Source organism: Pocillopora verrucosa, chromosome 7 (assembly GCF_036669915.1).
Source record: "Pocillopora verrucosa isolate sample1 chromosome 7, ASM3666991v2, whole genome shotgun sequence".
Classification (NCBI taxonomy): domain Eukaryota; kingdom Metazoa; phylum Cnidaria; class Anthozoa; order Scleractinia; family Pocilloporidae; genus Pocillopora; species Pocillopora verrucosa.
Window position 1 is genome coordinate 15,776,123 of NC_089318.1, and position 17,874 is coordinate 15,793,996.

At 40.0% G+C, this 17,874-nt stretch overlaps 1 protein-coding gene and 1 non-coding gene across 2 annotated transcripts in view; both read left to right on the forward strand.

The window, feature by feature from the left end:
• Nucleotides 1–17,874, forward strand: part of LOC131770860 (fibrillin-2) — a 42,110-nt gene that overhangs the window by 5,005 nt on the left and 19,231 nt on the right. Inside the window, exons 7-31 of the mRNA XM_066169779.1 lie at nucleotides 712–990; nucleotides 1,532–1,912; nucleotides 2,611–2,751; nucleotides 2,872–2,979; nucleotides 3,889–4,008; nucleotides 4,633–4,740; nucleotides 5,928–6,053; nucleotides 6,594–6,722; nucleotides 6,835–6,954; nucleotides 7,694–7,819; nucleotides 8,703–8,834; nucleotides 9,099–9,209; nucleotides 9,891–10,016; nucleotides 11,013–11,132; nucleotides 11,685–11,810; nucleotides 12,106–12,228; nucleotides 12,849–12,968; nucleotides 13,070–13,195; nucleotides 13,881–14,006; nucleotides 14,230–14,352; nucleotides 14,993–15,109; nucleotides 15,550–15,672; nucleotides 15,874–15,996; nucleotides 16,388–16,510; nucleotides 17,679–17,801. Coding sequence (XP_066025876.1) covers nucleotides 712–990; nucleotides 1,532–1,912; nucleotides 2,611–2,751; nucleotides 2,872–2,979; nucleotides 3,889–4,008; nucleotides 4,633–4,740; nucleotides 5,928–6,053; nucleotides 6,594–6,722; nucleotides 6,835–6,954; nucleotides 7,694–7,819; nucleotides 8,703–8,834; nucleotides 9,099–9,209; nucleotides 9,891–10,016; nucleotides 11,013–11,132; nucleotides 11,685–11,810; nucleotides 12,106–12,228; nucleotides 12,849–12,968; nucleotides 13,070–13,195; nucleotides 13,881–14,006; nucleotides 14,230–14,352; nucleotides 14,993–15,109; nucleotides 15,550–15,672; nucleotides 15,874–15,996; nucleotides 16,388–16,510; nucleotides 17,679–17,801 — 3,480 coding nt within the window. The remainder of the gene's footprint in view (nucleotides 1–711; nucleotides 991–1,531; nucleotides 1,913–2,610; nucleotides 2,752–2,871; nucleotides 2,980–3,888; nucleotides 4,009–4,632; nucleotides 4,741–5,927; nucleotides 6,054–6,593; nucleotides 6,723–6,834; nucleotides 6,955–7,693; nucleotides 7,820–8,702; nucleotides 8,835–9,098; nucleotides 9,210–9,890; nucleotides 10,017–11,012; nucleotides 11,133–11,684; nucleotides 11,811–12,105; nucleotides 12,229–12,848; nucleotides 12,969–13,069; nucleotides 13,196–13,880; nucleotides 14,007–14,229; nucleotides 14,353–14,992; nucleotides 15,110–15,549; nucleotides 15,673–15,873; nucleotides 15,997–16,387; nucleotides 16,511–17,678; nucleotides 17,802–17,874) is intronic.
• On the forward strand, nucleotides 14,035–14,121 carry Trnay-gua (transfer RNA tyrosine (anticodon GUA)). Its single transcript is given in 2 exon segments — nucleotides 14,035–14,071; nucleotides 14,086–14,121. It is a non-coding gene; the product is annotated as a tRNA-Tyr (tRNA).

The following is a 17,874-nucleotide window of genomic DNA, read 5'->3' on the forward strand; positions in this document are numbered from 1 at the left end:
TCTCCTACAAGAAGAATACTAGATATAATATTCTACGTACAGAACACACACTGATTCACTCTGACGAAGGGCCAACGCTCGAAAAGTCAGCTTTAGAAGCTCTTTCCAGCGGCCAACTTATAATATCAACTGAGCTGTTATAACCAAATTATCTTGGAATTCTTTCCACCCTCCCCCCCCTCCCCCCCCCTCCCTAAAACCACCGACGCAACATCACAGTTTCTTCAGAAACGTACTCCCTTTGCCATATAATGTGTCTCGAATCCCTGCCCTCCTCCCCAACTGTCACTCAACGAATAAAAAGGAGAGAAATTCTCTACAGAGAGTAAAAAAAAAGCATCATTTTAACGAGTACTACCAGCGTAGAAAAGGTTCTGCGTGGAGCCACAGTAAAACAACAAACTGTCTGAAGCGTGGGAAAACGCGAGTGCTCATGTGGCGAGTGGTTGTAGTTTCCGAACTGATCGGTTGATGAGGTAGTACTTTTACTAGGAACAGAGCAAAGCAAAGTATACGCATTCCTGGTATTGTTTCTGATACTCAATTGACCACCTCCTTACACTTGGGTTTATCTGGAAGTATTAAATATCAAAATGAAACTAATGAAAACAAATTATACTTACAAAGCCTACCATAAAACTAGAGAAGAGACTAACCTTCAAAAGTGAATAGTTTCAACTGAGTTGAGATTTCTTGCATCTTACTTCCCAGGCACTACAGTTCGTTTAACTGGGAAGTTTTATGGGAGTGTGAATGGTGTAGAAGTCAATGACCTCATCGTAGATGTTATTGCTATGAGTATAGATGGTCGTGTGTACGCAGTGATGCGAAACCCACCGCTTGCTTTAGCGCACTTGTTGAAGATCCTTACTCCGTTAATTGATGCTGTTGGTTGGATTTATGGTGTGAGGAAAGCCAAGGGGGTCCCTAATGGATTCGGCGTCGTTGGAACCAAGATTAAAAGGAATGTAGTTGTTACTTTTGACTCTGGTATGTTTGCCTTAAAGATTCTTGTACGTTTGCCTGAAAGAGACCGCTTTAAACTTTACTCTTCTGAGACCGAAGGGCTAATTATCGTCATGAATTGCGATACATCTCTCTATTAGGTCGTGGGGAGAAACAGACATTATGTAAGCCTGTATATCCGGAAGTTTTTTACGGGATTTGAGCCACGAATCAGCGAAATGAATCATATGAGTACGGAAAATCCACCTCAGCTCCCCTGCTCATTTTCGCAACTTCGCCTTGATTTATTTTTTTTAGAGCGCAAAACCACCGGCTGTGCAAGCCAGAAGGGTATCCAAACAGTAAAGTCCATTTCACTCTTTTCTTTCTTTCCATTTCCATTCTACCAAACTTTGTATCACGACCCTGAGGATAAGTCATGCATTGATCACCAGTATAAGTCAGTAAAGCAATAAGAGGTCGTCTCGAATCAGCGGCGAGTTGGGTAAAGCTGAATACATAATTTTATAGATATGGATGAGAGAACGAACGAAGGAAGAAATAAACTAGCTTTTCTCTATTAAAGGTGAAGAAATACGCATTTCTCAGAAGTTCATGGGTAAAAGTCCCAGTGGTCGTCTTAATACCTTGGAGACTACGATAAACGGAACAATCCCAAGCATCGACCCTTACGCTGTCGTCAGAATGGAACCTTTCAAAGTAGTGTATCGACGTGAGGACCGAGGAAAAGTGGAATCCGAAGGATCTGCTGCGTTTCGAGTTGGAGATGAAATTAATGGCTTCTCGGTCTTGCAGACTATCGAGTACGATGAGCTAAGAGGATGCGATCATGGCTTCTACAGCTTTGATGTGGAGTCTCGAGTGTTGCTGAACAAATATGACTCCAAGCAAAAGTATTCTTCTGTGGCCATCCTTTCTAATATCGTCAACGCATCTTTGCCAGACAGTAAGTTCACAAGTCAAAGGAACTCTCATGAACCGCGTTCGGTGGCCATGTGACAAACCGCGACGATGTTTATCATTCATCGTTTATTGTCTTAAGTTAATGCGGGATAACCATTTGTATGCAATACGATCGATGCTGCATCATTTTCTTTTACGAAAAGACGTCTGAATCTTTATTTCTGGCAACCATATCATGATGTATGGTTGCATAATGGCAAAAAATTGAAAAAAGTTGAACATGGGAACGTAGGGTCCAATTACTTTTCGATTAATTGATGGTGAATAAATTAGACAGTTTGGTGCCAAAAGTGTTACGGTCAAAAACAGATGACAATTATTCTTCGAGCGTTGAGTTTCCGTCCAAAGCTTTGTTAGATATCCTCACGAACAACAATCAGAGCATTTTTCTTCACACAGCTTCCTTCATAACTAAATGTCACATGTTGTCTTATCTCGCCAATTGCCATTGGTCTTCTGCAGTAGATGAAACAAACTCTTTACACCCTAACATTAGTGTGTACATTCTCCTTTCTGTTCTCGATACATTTCTTAAGGCCCTGACAAGGAGACTTTATTATGGATCATTTATTTTATTCTCGGAACCTATATGTGTAATTCAGGGGTAATATTTTACAAATAAATTAAATGCTACTCACTCTTAGGGGTCTAAAGCTGGTATTCTTTTTGTTTTCTCCACAGCTCAAAGCCAACAAGGGAAAGGTGATCTGTGTGGGCCCCAAAAGGAGACCTGTCACTCAAAAGCAAAATGTGTGAGTGATAATGGTGTGGAGAAGTGTCGTTGTAACGATGGTTACCAAGGTGACGGTGTCAAATGCGAAGGTTAGCGACGGTCATACTGTGATGCATAGTTACTTTCGTCAGGATTTTCTCGTATTTTTTGCATCCCTGTCATTATCCCCTGATTTCTTTCTAAGATATTGAATTTATTTATCGTAAAAGAATTTCAGTGTCCTAAGTGTCATCCAGAGGCGAAGTGTGTCAAGGACGTAGCTGGTTGGCTATGCGATTGTAATCCAGGATTCCAGGGAGACGGGCTTACTTGTGAACGTAAGTGTTTCAGGTTACGAGCAGTCCCTGCTATTCAGATACGTTCGTCGCGTACCGCGTAGAACTCTGGCCACCTTACTCCCAGAGTTCCGTTAACATTAATTTTTTTCCCTTCTTTTTGACCCGAGCAACAGATCCTCCGAAAAGGAGGGACTACCTGTAGTCTCAAAGTGTTCTCACTTAACTAGTTCACTTCGAATTAATTGGATAGCTTTTGTGGTTTAAGAAGTCTCGTTGCCCTTGAATTTCTTGTCACAATCCAAGGCAGCTCTTAATCTGTTACACAAACACAAATGTTTCCTTCTTTTTTTCCATGATTCTTCCATTCATCGGCTCCTACGATTATATCAAGGCTAACCCATTTTCCCCTCAAATTGGAAACGAGACTTTCTTCGATACTTTTCTGGGGAACTAAGGGACCAGTCATCGTTCATCGGCTGAGGAGAGGGAGAGTCGGGGGATTTTTTGGGATCACATTGACATCAGGGGGAACGGAGGGAGGATCAATCTTAACCAACAGAGTATAAAGGAGACCATAGAAAATTGGCTGCCAATTAACTGACAATGAAGTTGGGGATGTGAGGGGGAGGGGGGGGGTATCTTATCATATGTGATCAGGTCATTTTAATCAAACTCCTTTGACCTCCCCAGAGACTAACTGGTTCCTAATACAGGATAAAAATTACAAACACTTAGTTTAAAATAAAGTCGGCGTTTCAAAGAGGCATGCTCCACACTCTCTCCCGTGCTATGCGCATAAAAACGAACTTGAAACTGGCTCTGATTTTAAAATTTAAATCCAAAGCTGACTGCTTTTCTCTTTCGACGAAAGCTCATAAAACTTCTAGGCTGGCTTCTTACGGCAATGAATGATATCCATATTTTCTTACTCGTTTGCTCTATTTGTAGCTGATGGTACGTGTGAGGGAGTGACATGCAGTTCGAATGCTCAGTGCCTGTATACCGAGGACAACTCGAGGAAATGTGTCTGTGATTCAGGATACGACGGCGATGGAGAGAGCTGCTCCCGTAAGTGACCTAACATCACCTTTCTTAGTAAAACACTACATATCTTGTTTTGTTGTTGACTTTCTTTTGTTTGTTTTCGTTCCCTCCGGAAGTTTTTTTAAACCTTTACACCCTAACATCAGCATTCATATTCTCCATACCGTACTCTACACATTTCCTAAGATGCTGAAAAAGAGAATTTGTTTAACAATAAATGGCCTCTTTAGCTGATGACCATTTTCTTTACTCTCGTGACCTTAATGTGTAATTTAAAGGTAAAAGTCACTCTTACGGATTAAAGGGTCAAATGAGCGATGGAACAGTTTGGGCGTCTCGAAAAGTTTAACGGAAATTTTCAGTCAATTTTTACCATTTGCAAAGTGTGTTAATAGGCTCTATCTTTCCCATCCATCTTCCTTAACTAAGCTTATCTTTTGGTGTTCGTTTGCCTTGGTGGTAAGCGACCTCACACACCACAACTTAGAGTGAGTTAATGTGACCCAGCTTATAATATTGACTTGAGTAGTTTTAATCTGAATACTGCTTAAAAAATACCGGCATACAGAAAAGATTTAATATTTTACTAATTTTCCAAAAGAATGAGCCTTGATTTAACAATTTTCCCTTTATTTTTAACGTTTTCAGCTCGTGATAAATGTGAAAGGGTTACCTGTGGGGCCAATGCTTCTTGCGATTCCATAGGAAACTGTGCCTGTAACCGAGGTTTTCAGGGAGACGGACAAAAATGTGATGGTAAGAAATACCTCAAGGCTATGGCGAATCTTTAAAGAGAGAGGATATCTCTTTGTTATTAATTTTGAAAGAAGCTTCGCAGATGTGGCTCCGGCGATGTCATTTTTGGGAAAATGCGTCGGGTCAACCAACCCTGACATATCCTGTTTTTCTTCATTTCTCAGTGTTTGACTGTTGGTGGTTTATTAGCGCTAATGTCTCACAAGAGATTCACATGGCACGAAATCAAGTGCTTGACCTCATCTCAATTTCTGCTCTCTTCTAAGCGAACGAACAAACGATTAACCTGGTGGAAATGATCATCCATTCCCCCTGACTTGTAATTGTGGAAAATATTTACATTTTCAAGAGAAATTCAGCTTCTGTGCATGTCATTCCACGGCTGGAGGGGGCTTCTTATACCCTTGACGCTGACGAGATAATAATTACTACTTCGAACTTATCTGAAGCGATAAGGAAGGTTCTTCAATTGAATATTCTTATCTTGTAAGATAAAGACAATCTGGCTGTAGGAGAACCGCTCTTTGGCCTGGTTTGTTTCACTGAGTAATCGATCCCTTACTTCAAGCTGTTGAAACTTGTTTTATCTGTGATTAAAACTTGTAAGCGGCTGTTTCCTAACATAAAGCCTGATGTTAGATAACAAATTACAATTTCAACTCTGTACAGATCGTGTCGCATATGTGGTATTATGAACAGTGATTTGTTCAGATGGATGGAAAAACCTTTTTTATCCTCTGCTTGATGTTAAAAGAACCTTTTCTTCTGGCCTGGTTCTGTGCTGCCACCGAATTAAAGAAATTCGAGAAGTCCAGACACGGCTAACTCTTTGATTTTGCTTTCAATTATGTTCAGGTCCGTTTCCCATTCATTATGGCCCATTTGTCACGAAACCAAAACTATCCCGAAGCGAACACATGTTCCTGTCACCATTGAGTCAATTCAAACCAATGGTTAATTCCCCTGCAAAATTTCTATCGCATTTCATGACAAGTACAAACAATGTTGGTCTTCTCAAGCTTTTGGGACAGGTAATTCTCCAGTCTACCAGAAGATCAACAACAGTTTCTGCAGTCACTGTCGAAATGAAAATTCTCCTTGAAAATTAAGCACAAGGTTAAATTCAACTTTATCTTTTTCGTTGTTTTAAATTGATTCATACAGTCCTTTATCTATGCAATATACAGATGTCAATGAATGTAAAGAACGTCCGAGGAAGTGCCACAATTACGCTGACTGCTCCAACACCGTGGGCTCTTATTACTGCCGATGTAAGGAAGGTTTCCGCGGGGATGGAATTACATGCGTTAAGGGTAAGTGACCATTAGGCAAATTCCAAAGCGTCACTATGAAACTTTCAAGATCTGGTCAGTCAGGATAACAAGGTCAGACCATCTAGAACTGTGCCCACATCATGAATTTCGGATGTTGGTAGCTTGTACCTCTATCGCAGAAGGATCCCCACCACAAACGCAACTTCGAGCGCGATGCTCAGCGAGTTTGCCTAAAAAATTCGACGAGTCAAAGGGCCGCCTCCTATCAGCTAATTTTATCGATGCTAGAAATATTGTAATTATTATCATAATTATTTTCATTGGTATTTAATTCTGTAATAAGTAACAAATTAGCGTTTCTTAGTTCCTGTCACACTTTTACGTTATCTCCAGATTGTTGTGTAGCAGACGTACGGAGTAACAACTTTCAAATTTGACCGTACGTTGTGCATAATAGCTGATGAAGGTGTTTCACGGTTTGGAATACTTGGAATACGGCCACTAGCTATAGATATAACTCTTTCACTATTGCTCTCTTAAATTTTGGGGAATAAATGGTGTCACCTTTATGTTCGTCAGATGAGTCGGGCTTACTTTGCAGTGGTCAAAAATGTCATCCGCAAGCTCGGTGCCTTGCTTTTCAAAGCAAGTTAAACCAAAGATGCGTCTGTAACAATGGTTACGAAGGAGATGGTGTCACGTGCACTGGTGAGAATGCATTTCTCTCAAATCTTTCTGCTTTAAAACTTAACTGAGCCAAAGTTATAATCACAAAAAATAAATGCCCTTCATGTCGATGACGCCTTTATGTTTCTTTTAGATATTAATGAATGTTTCGATAACGTTTGCGATCCGTTTGCTGACTGCACCAACAATGAAGGCTCTTACACGTGCAAATGTAAAGAGGGATATTCAGGAAACGGGAAAGAGTGCGCTAAAGGTATGCAAGCTTCTCGCTTAATACGTTGTAAAAAGGATATAGAAGGAAGATCGAGTCTGCCAAGTCTTTTGTCGAAATTAATCAACACGACCAAACAGAGGAAAGAAAAAGGGGAATTAGACTCAGAGAACAAAGCAGTAATCTGCATTAAGCGCCGGGAAACGCGAGTGTCCAAGTCACAATTTATTATTTTTTTTATTTTTAAAATTTATTGGTTGAAAAAGTGGTGCACGTTTCTCTCCAATCCGATCCTGGATTGTTTGCAACACTTAATTAAATACTGGTGGAATCACTCTGAAGTAAGTTTTGCGACTCATGGTGCACGTCTTGGGATGTCTTCAAGGAAAAATACTACTAACCTTGAGGAGACTTAAGACGGATCTCCATAAGGAATAGGCCTACATATGGGTCTCGGTCACTTTTCATGATCAAAATAGTGAGGATGATAACAGCGCTAGCAATGGATACAAATTACAAAGGGAATCTTTTCCCTTTACACCGATAATTCTAGCTAGTGTCTGCATGATTTGTTGTTGTTCACTGCCGTTGTTTTGTATAAATCGATTTATTTATTATGTTGGGTTCCGCTTTTTTCGTAACTGAAAACTTAGTTAAAAAAACAAACAAACAAACAAAAACGTAAATTTTCTTTTGTAATCCTCCCCCCCCCTTCCCCTCCTCCTCACAGATCTTATTTTACTTGGACCGATATGTCTTATGTTCTTTTTTTGTTCAATAGACTCCGACGGTGGCTGTGATCGCAGCAAATGTCACGTATTTGCCTCGTGTGAAGAAAATCCTAACACAGGTAAAAGGGAATGTCAGTGTCGGCTCGGCTTTACTGGAAACGGATTGAACTGTGAAGGTAACAATGGCAGTTTTTACTACTATTTTATGTGATTCGCCGATTCAACCCTTAATTGATGTACTTGCAATTAATGTCATGGTATGCATGTCCATAATAATTTTTGTGAGTAGAGCTAGAGTACTAAGTCATCAGTGTCATTAATTTTGCCTGCTCCTCATCTGACATTACCAATATTTAATCCGAGATCTTACCTCCAGGATGTCCATTTCTTCGACTGATGTTCAAGGAACTCTCTGTTGGCTCTTACTTGTTTATTGATTCTACTAATTCTTGCATCCCTTAAAGTGTATTTAAACTACATGGTGAACAATGGAGCTGATCATGATCGTTACTAATGTCTTACCTTGCCCATCTCCCCTGTACCTTGAGAAGCTTGGCTCCTCTATCTTTATAGTTATCTTTATCTTATCTCTAACTCTATTTACTATCACCATCTCCACTTTTTTCAAAAGTAGATTATATTTAGCATGGTTAAAAGTAACGTAAAGTATTCGTATGAATAAAGGGGGGAAACTCTCTAAAGAAACTGTGGTGCTGGGTTGGTGGGATATTACAAAAGGGTAATTTAGCACGATCAAATGAGTCGATAACGTAAAAAGGTCTTTGTAAAGAGTTTTAAATCTGACGTTTCGAGCGTTAGCCCTTCGTCAGAGCGAATGGAAGTGTAGATTATTCAATGTTGGCCTGAGGATGAGTGACGCGATCGAATAGATCTCGATTGTTATTCTGCAGCTAAAGAAAGTATTAAAATTAAAGCTGAAAACAAAGATTGGGCTTTCACCCAAATCTCTCATATTCCAGAGAGAGGTATTTAACGAACTCATACGTGAAATAGGAAGGATAATATTGATTTGACTTTGACCGCTTGTTTTTATTTTAGACTTAAACGAATGCGTTGTATTGTTAAGAGAGGACATTTGTCCGGACAACAAAACCGAATGCAGAAACACCTTGGGAAGCTTTGAATGCCTGTGCAAGAAAGGATACATGGAAGTCAACCGCAAGTGTGTCTGTAAGTTGTAGCAAGAAAAAATTCTTGACAAAGTGAGTGCAGCCTGTACATGTGGGTATCATTCCAAATAGGCCTTCCAATAGATAGCGGTTGCTGAGTGAGAAAATCTACGACACCGTGAACTTCACAAAATGGAAATCTTGTCTTTATGGGCTTCAGGGGATACTTTTGCTATTTCCAGGAATGAACCACGAATAGAGGTCCCACTCTAATAGGATAGGACCACGCAATTCGCCAGCCACTCATTGTATACGTTGTTTTTAGCTGATGACTCATGCATGGGTGCTAAGTGCCATCCGGATGCTGAATGTGATCCTATTCGTGGTGGATGCCTTTGCAAACCTGGTTTCCAGGGCAACGGAATTATTTGCGAGGGTAAGTTATTCCTTGCAACAAAGAAAACTCAATTTGAAACTCTGTAAGTGAAGTAGAGGAGTAAAATGATGAGTTACACAATTGTTTTAATAAATATGTTTTAGACCACGAGGAACATGTTTTCTATCTGAAGGGGGGGCAGGTGGGGGGGGGTTGTACTCACGGCTAAGGGTGTTGAAGGACTTGATGTCTTGGCTAAATTTAGTGGGGTATTTTTGATGTGTAGAGATTGAACGATGATCGTTTATGATTTAACGAATGCGCTTTATGGGGAGCAGAACGGTACAATAGAGTGATTGCACATGTAACGCATTTCTGAGGGAGTAGGAACACATGCAGGGAGAAAGAGGAAGAACCTGCAAAGGGAACTCCCCCCTACCTCTTAGAAACTCCAAATTAATCATGGGCTTATGTAAGAGAAAAGAGGTCTCGATTCCACGTAATAAGTCGCTGTTGCCACCCAAGCTCTAGGTTAGTCTTGATTCAGTTAAAAAAAAAAAAGGACAAAGTGTTGCTCTGGAAGTCGATCAGCTTCGTTATCTCGTTAATTTTTTTCTCCAAAATCTTTTTACCTTCAATTTAAGAGAGCACATGTTTATTAAAGCATTGAAATGTTCAAAGTACTCTCTAATGAAAAATATTAGAACTAAATCATAGTATCTGCATTTTTTAATGTTTTAGATGAAAATGAATGCAATGATACTCGAAGTCCGTGCGACTTGAACGCAGATTGCATCAACACAAATGGTTCTTTCGAGTGTGAGTGCAAATCAGGATTTGTGGGCGATGGACTGCGTTGCGAAAGAGGTAGGTCTACGATTGAAATATCCCTGAACTATTCCTTTTGTGTAGACCGCTGGCCACGTCCTTACTGAATTATATCAGTGTATAATAAACTTGAATTTAACACGGTGTTACATTCAAATGCGTTTTAAACAGCATCAAAATTCAAATGCTGAAATAGATTTGAATAACTTGATACAATACATACAACGGATACGCAAACCCTAGGCACAGTCAAGAGTTGCCTTTATCACGTGTACAACCAGTTAGTAAATAATTAGGCTTTATTTCATACTGATATCAATAGAACAAACCAAAAAGTTTGGAAGCTAAGATCCCTCAAAGAGCAGGATTTCAAAGTAAAGAAATCATTTTTGGGTCATCTTGACAGCTAACCTTTTCCACTCTAAAGTCAGTATGCATTTTCTCCGAAGTCTTCTCTTTACGTTTCTTCGAGTGCTGTCGAAGAAAAATGTTTAAATAATCAAAAACTTCGTTAGCTGGTGGTTATTTCCTTCATTCACGTGAGTGTAAAGTGTGTTTCAGGGGTGATATTGCATGCAGAAATTAGTCACTCTCAGGGGTCAAATGGCCAGTGTCTCATATCCACCTGCTTTTAAGAGCTCCACCAAATTGTAGATTTAGAGAATAACGTCCACGGTGCCTCTTTTAACACTTTCACCCCTAAGAGTGACTAAAATCTAGTTTTTCCTTGCAATTTCTCCCCTGAATCACACATGAGGGTCACAAGAATAAAGGAAATATTCATCGACCTAAGAAGTTCTTAATTGTTAAACAAATTCTCCTTGGCAGTAATTAACATAAAATCAAACCTGATCACCCGTGCAAAAATTTAAATCTAAATTAAATTTAGTGAGAACAGAATGTACTGGAATGCTATCTTTGAAGCTAGATTCTCTGACCAAATTCGTAAGAAAATGTAAGGCGGTGGTTGGGAGAATTATTCAAAATCAGATTGTGGTGGTGGTAAAGGTTATTTCTGCTTTACTTACCTTTCAGCTGAGGGTACCTGTAATGGCGTCGTGTGTGATGCGCATGCTCAATGTGTACAGCCCTTGGATGGTCCACCGAACTGTGAATGCGTTGAAGGTTGGACTGGTGACGGGCAGACATGCTCAGGTAAGACATATATTAGTTGCAGCTATATGAAGATATACAACATCATTTATGCTGACCGAGAGTAAAGTTGACTGAAGAGAATAAAGGTTTTATCGAAAGTTTCACGCTGATCAAGACAAAATCAATGAACTAAACACAAATTAATGACAAAAGTATAAAAAAGAACAATAAAAACAAATCGAAACAAAAAAAGAACAATTAAAAAAAACTAAAACAAAGCAAATGAAGAACAAAACAGGACAAACAAAATTAAAAAAAACATGTTTATTATTAGTTTCAAATCACCACCTTATTCACTTTTCATACCTACGAGCAATTGACGTTAGGCTCTTTTTGGGTTTTCGGTGAAGCCCCTAACCAGTTTGTGAGAGATCACGGCTTACGATATTTTTGTCACGGATTGGCATGTTTTCGTTTATTATCATTCGCGACAAAGTGTATGTAATGGAATTTATAGGAGCTGACAGCTTTGTACGAATAGTTCTGCTTCTCGAGGTCAGGTCACGGTTTTTAATTACAATTCCTTAAAATAACTGTTTTGCTGTTTTCCAGATGTTGATGAATGTCAACCCTTCAAGAATTTGTGCCATCCATTACGAGCTGATTGCATTAACACCGTGGGATCTTACGACTGTCGTTGCAAACCAGGCTACGAAGGAGATGGCTTCAGTTGTATATGTAGGTGAATGTGACCTGCCCAAGGACTAATAGGACATGTATCGGTCAAATTTCTCAAGTGGACCATTATTCCATACAATAGCGCCGAATGCTTGCCTGTACCATTTTACAGCATGTTGAAAGAATTCCTTTTTTCCTTACAAAGTGAAAATTGATGTTTTTCCAAGAATCGAAAATTTCTTGAGAGTCATCAATTGCGATCTAGAGGAGGGGGAAAGGGGGAACAGTGGGGTATTATCTTTAAACCGGGATTTCCCGTATGGTTACTGAGACAAGGGTCTTTTTTATTACTCAGCTGATGGTACCTGTGATGGTGTTCAATGTCATGCTAACGCCACTTGCTTTAAAGCTTCTCCTGAGCAACGTGGATCGTGTGTGTGCCAAGACGGTTGGCAAGGCAACGGAACACACTGCCAAGGTGGGTTTGATATCATGATTTTGCTTTCCTTCCTTAATGTTACCGATTTATAAGATTGATAGTGACACTTTCAGACAATTTTTCTTTCGAGGAGATACATATCTACTGGGAAACTTTACTGTTTTTTCAATTATCAATGGGCAAGTCTTAACAAGATGAAAATAGATAAATGATTACAATAAATTTAATGGAACATAATGGTTTAAAACCAAAAGGAAGGCAAAATAGCTTGGGGTATATAAAATGCTTTTCAATATTCCTTTCTTTTTTATTTGTGTTCTGCCCTCGTGAGAATTTTTCTTATTTGGCTTTCAGATGTAAAATGTATACTTAACCCATCAACTCCTAAGAGCGACTAGCATCTAATTCCACCATACATTATCACCACTGAAGTCAACTGTAAAGGTTACAAGAATACAGGAAATGAACACCCGCTCGAGGAGCCCACGATTCTTACACAATTTTCTCGTTGTCAACACCATAGGAAATGCATAGAGAACATATTGATATATTAGTGTAAAGGGTTGAAATCAATATTGATTAGCCCAGGCACAAATGCAATCTCAGTGCTTATTCGACTTGTGGTTTTATTTTCCTCCTTTTTTTTCCTTTCACTTCAGACTTAGGTTGTAACGGAGTATCCTGCGATGCCAACGCTAATTGCACCCAAAGTACTCCGGACGAACAGCCGCAATGCATCTGTTTGCAGGGGTGGACCGGGAATGGTCAAACGTGTTTTGGTATGTAAGTCTTTTATATCGCTGTTTTATACATACATGTATATTTGATTAAATTTGGAGTAGTTCATTAATCTACAAGTCAATTGTCCCTTTATTTACAGACATAGACGAATGCCAGCCTTTCTTGAACAGTTGTCATAGAAATGGCGAGTGCGTCAACACTGAAGGTTCATACCTGTGCCGTTGCAGGCCTGGTTTTCAGGGAGACGGCCGTTACAGCTGCGTCTGTGAGTATTAAAAAGAATGTAGAAGCTTTCAGTATGAAATCAAAGCGAAGTTATAAAACTGCGTTAATTTACTTTTCGTTCTTTTTCTATATTCATCCTCTTTTTTCGACCATAATTTCAGCGTCATTACGTATTAGTATCTTCTATTTCTGCGACTTTAATTTTATTTTTCACTGCAGAATCCCAGAATCCTAACCCTAAGTGATACTAGCCTACGTGTAGCCCTACTCCCCCCCCTCTTCCATTTCTCTTTGGGGGGGAGGGTACGGCCACACGTAGGCTATCGCGATACTCTCTCAACAATTTTGACAATTAAGAAACAACAGTGTTTTGTTTCGTAACGTTTGCCGACACGAAGCCGTTATCACCCGCAGTCTCAAAGACCCTTTGATTGGCAAAACTGTATCCCTAAACGGCTCTGCATGACGAAAAATCCATGAATTAAGTGATTGTTAACGTTTGAAATATATTTGCATATTCCACGTCAATTTGCCATTATTTTGTCATTTTAGCACTTCTTTCTCCTTGATAAGTACGATACTACAGTTCCGCCTTTCTTCAATTCGTGTCGGTTTAAGCCGCGTCAGTATCAAACGAACACGAGAATTAATCTTCTCTGATTACTTATCAGCCATTTCCAACATCACTTACCAAGCTTTGTTTACGTTCATTTGTTCTTATTCAGCGGATCAGGACAGATGTGAAGGGATTAAGTGCGATAAGAACGCCGAGTGCGTCCAGTTTGTCCTAGGCGGACGCCAGCAGTGTGTTTGTAAGGAAGGATGGAAAGGAGATGGGAGAACGTGCTACGGTAAGGACTTTTATGAGAATCGATTGTTCCTTCGATAGCTCAGTTGGTAGAGCGGAGGACTGTAGAGGTAATGCTTGATATCCTTAGGTCGCTGGTTCGAATCCGGCTCGAAGGACTACTTTTATTCAACTTCTCGTTGTTGTTTTTTCCTTATATAGTTTGACTCAGTTTGACCAAATTGTGTCTATTTTGTTTACATTATTTTTATTTTCATACTTATAAGATGAAGACGAATGCAGAAGTTTGGTCAACAAATGCGACTCGAATGCCAACTGCACCAACACTGAGGGTTCCTTTAACTGCCAGTGTAAGAATGGTTACCTTGGAGACGGATTCAACTGTACACGTAAGTGAACATAGAACATGAAAATCGATTCATTATTTCTTGTGCTGTACTGCAGTAAATCTCCAAGAGTCGTTGTTCGAGAATAGTTAACCCTTTAGCTCCGAAGATCTGATTGTTAATTCTCCTGTCTTGCTTCCACACATGTCCACGTAAATTAGTTACAAGAAATTTGTATTAGATCAAGATAACAACTTTTCACTTATCAGTTTTAGTATTTTTATTACCTGTTTGGTGGTTAATGAATGGTTATACTAGGGAGAAGTTAAATTTTAATCACATTTGGGAGTTATGGAGTTAAGTCATCTCTTTACAGTACCAACTTCGTAGGACTAACTTGCATGAAACGTTTTGGTGGTCACATCGACTGGAGTAGTCCTCAGACCCCAAGTCTCCCTCGCAGCTGGGCTCGTTCTTTGTAATATTATGCAACACTTGTAAAGGGGGATGTAATGAGGAAAGGGGAATTTTGCGTGACTTCATAAACGACGGCTACAAAGGATTTAATAAGATCTCAGAAGCAAAATGCTTTGCAAAATTCAAGATTGATCGTACTCGCATTAGAAAGTTTGAACTTAAAATATCACCTCAGTGGAAAATCGTTGTATTGCTCTTGACCGTCTTAGTTCCCTTGAATCTTCAGTGGATGATACGTGCGACGGAACACGTTGTGACGTAAACGCGAACTGTGTCTTTGATGAAGGTCGTCGACAGTGCGTTTGCAAAAATGGCTGGACAGGAGATGGAACAAGTTGCTTCGGTGAATATTCTTGTTGAGAAATTCAATCAGTTGGTTCGGACCTTACTTACAAGTAGGTGCTCATTATCAGCGCTGTAGGACGCGTGTCTCTCCGTCTGCGGGAGGATTTCAAACAAGTCGGGAAGAGGTTTGCCGGGTGTCTGGTACCTATAACGAGGTGCTAGACCCCCCTACAGACCTCTCGCCGGTTAGCGTTTCTCAAGGCTGGCCTCATAATTGGCTGCGAGCGAAAAACGCTCATGCCGTAGTGCTTATAACGAGGGGGCCAGCTGATAAACTGGTCTTGACCCCTCTAGATCCGATACTGCATTCAAAGTGGCTGCTCAGTTTTGAGTGAAAAGTCGGCGGACTGATCATCTCTGAATGAGTAATAGGTGACGCTCCAATTTTTAGGATTGCTCGGACGTTAACAATGAGAAATTGTTCTTTTCTTTGTTTAGATGTTAATGAGTGCGAGCCTTTTAAGAACAACTGCCACCTAGACGCTGAGTGCATTAACACCGAGGGATCGTTTTCGTGCCGGTGCAGACCTGGTTACCAAGGCGATGGTGTTAAATGTTTTTGTAAGTTGTTTTTGTGTCGCCACTTTCCACTCCACATTTTTGGGAATCAACTGTTTCCAAAGTTATTATCTTAACACGTCGGCAAAGACGTTAACGAGTTAAAAGCTTTTGAGTTCCAACAGTAATCTATTTGATAAACAAAACTAGCGAATACCATCATGTCTATCAAGCTTTTTGTGACGATATTTCCAATTGTTACAGCTGATGGTACTTGCGAAGGCGTAACTTGTGACTCCAACGCTGAATGCATCCGAGAGTTTCCGGAGCGACGCCGACAGTGCGTTTGTAAAGACGGCTGGCAAGGTGACGGACGGGCTTGCTCTGGTAGGTTTTGGTTCGAAAATCATCCTACAATTACTAAACTTAAACCGAATTATAAGATGGCTTTCCTCTTAAAATGTTTCGCAAAACGTTTCTTATCCTCCTACTCTTTCCCAAACAGTTTCGGTACGGCTGACTAAAACAATTTTTGAATTGATTCTTATTGTTTCGTTTCTTTGAATGCATCCATTACGCACATAGTAAGTGATCGCTAAATAACTTCTTTTGCGCATTTCAATTCAAGGAAGACGTATGTCAGCATGATAAATAATTCACCGAAGTGGAAAGATGATTAGCACTTACTTTTCACTTTCGAACTAGCCAATCAGCGCGCGCGAAAAGCACTATCCACTTGTACGGGGTATACTTATTACCTTTATGTCTTGGTGTTTAGATGTTGATGAGTGCCAGTCATTTAAAAACAACTGCAGCTCAGACGCACAGTGTTTGAACACCGATGGTTCTTATCGATGTAGCTGTAGGCCTGGATACCAGGGCGATGGCTTCGAATGCGTTTGTGAGTCTTTTTTAATCCCATTACGTGGTTTACGCCTTCGCTATAAAAATTTTGTAATGTCCTAAAAATATAAAAAAAAAAACTTATATCTCGAGGACGCTTTTAAACTGATAAATTTTTGTATGTTCGACACCTGTTTGCCGGATAACGAAGTGCTAATGAAAGTCCTGAGTGGTGGAATAGTATTCACATCCGCAAGTTAACCCTCTAACTCCCAAGATCTCATCAGTAATTCTCCTCGCTATCTGCCATACAGTTTCTGTGATGTTAGTTGCGAGAATTTGGGACTGGATCGACTGATGATCGCCGAAGTGATATTCACTTGTCGGCTTGATTTTGTTTTAATGTTGTAAGGAGAAATTCTGTCTTGGTCACTCATGGGAGTTAGAGGGTTAAACTATTAAGAGAGGTAACCAACTCTTCGAAGACTTCCTTGCATTCAGTTATGTACACAGCCTAATATTCACATTACGCTTAGCCATTAACACTGAAAAACAATAGGTAAATTTTCCTGGTATACAAAATAGGGAGATCTCACTTCTCGTAAATATTTCTGTATACCTATTAATAGAGGATTAAGTTACCAGTCCTAAAGTCTGTTAAATACGTTACGCACCAATGCAAAATGATGACCAGAGCACTGCACCGGTATCGCAGAGCTCATGGGTTCAAATCCCGTACGGATCTGAATATTTCTACAGGCATCGTGTTTACTTCTGCTCAAGTAGTGTCTATGACTGCGAAGATTGCTTTCATATTCATTTCTTAATTCGCCGTTCACATTTATAATTTTTACACATTTACAGTCATTTAGTTCAAAAGTGTCACCCTTTATTGTGGTAGGTATTCTGAACTCGGTTACGCTTGTGCGATGTGGCAAGAGAAGCGCGGAAACCTCTAACTGTCGAAAAATTTCAAAATTGGTGGAAAATTCCAATCTAAAATTTCTAGCCCCCAGGCTTTCGCAGAGCTCGCACCAGACCTCTAACGCGTGACAGTGATCAAGATGGCCGCCACGATACAAATAGAGAGACGTAAAGAGAATTAACGCCGTAAAGTTAATCTTTCATTGATTGGAGAGAGCTCCTGTGATGCAGAATTTGTTTGGATAAAATTATTGTCTTTACTGTAACGACTGGGGTCATCGATCGATCATTTTCCCTCCTAGCGGATGGTTCGTGCGAAGGAGTGTTCTGTGATTCAAATGCAGAATGTCGCCGAAGGTCACCCGAAGGCCGTGGACAGTGCACTTGTAAAGATGGCTGGGAAGGAGATGGGCGAAATTGTTTCGGTGAGTTCAATACGTATGTCGCCTCTTCGTTTTGAATGTTTTTTGTTTGCTTTTGTTTCGTTTTGCGTATTTG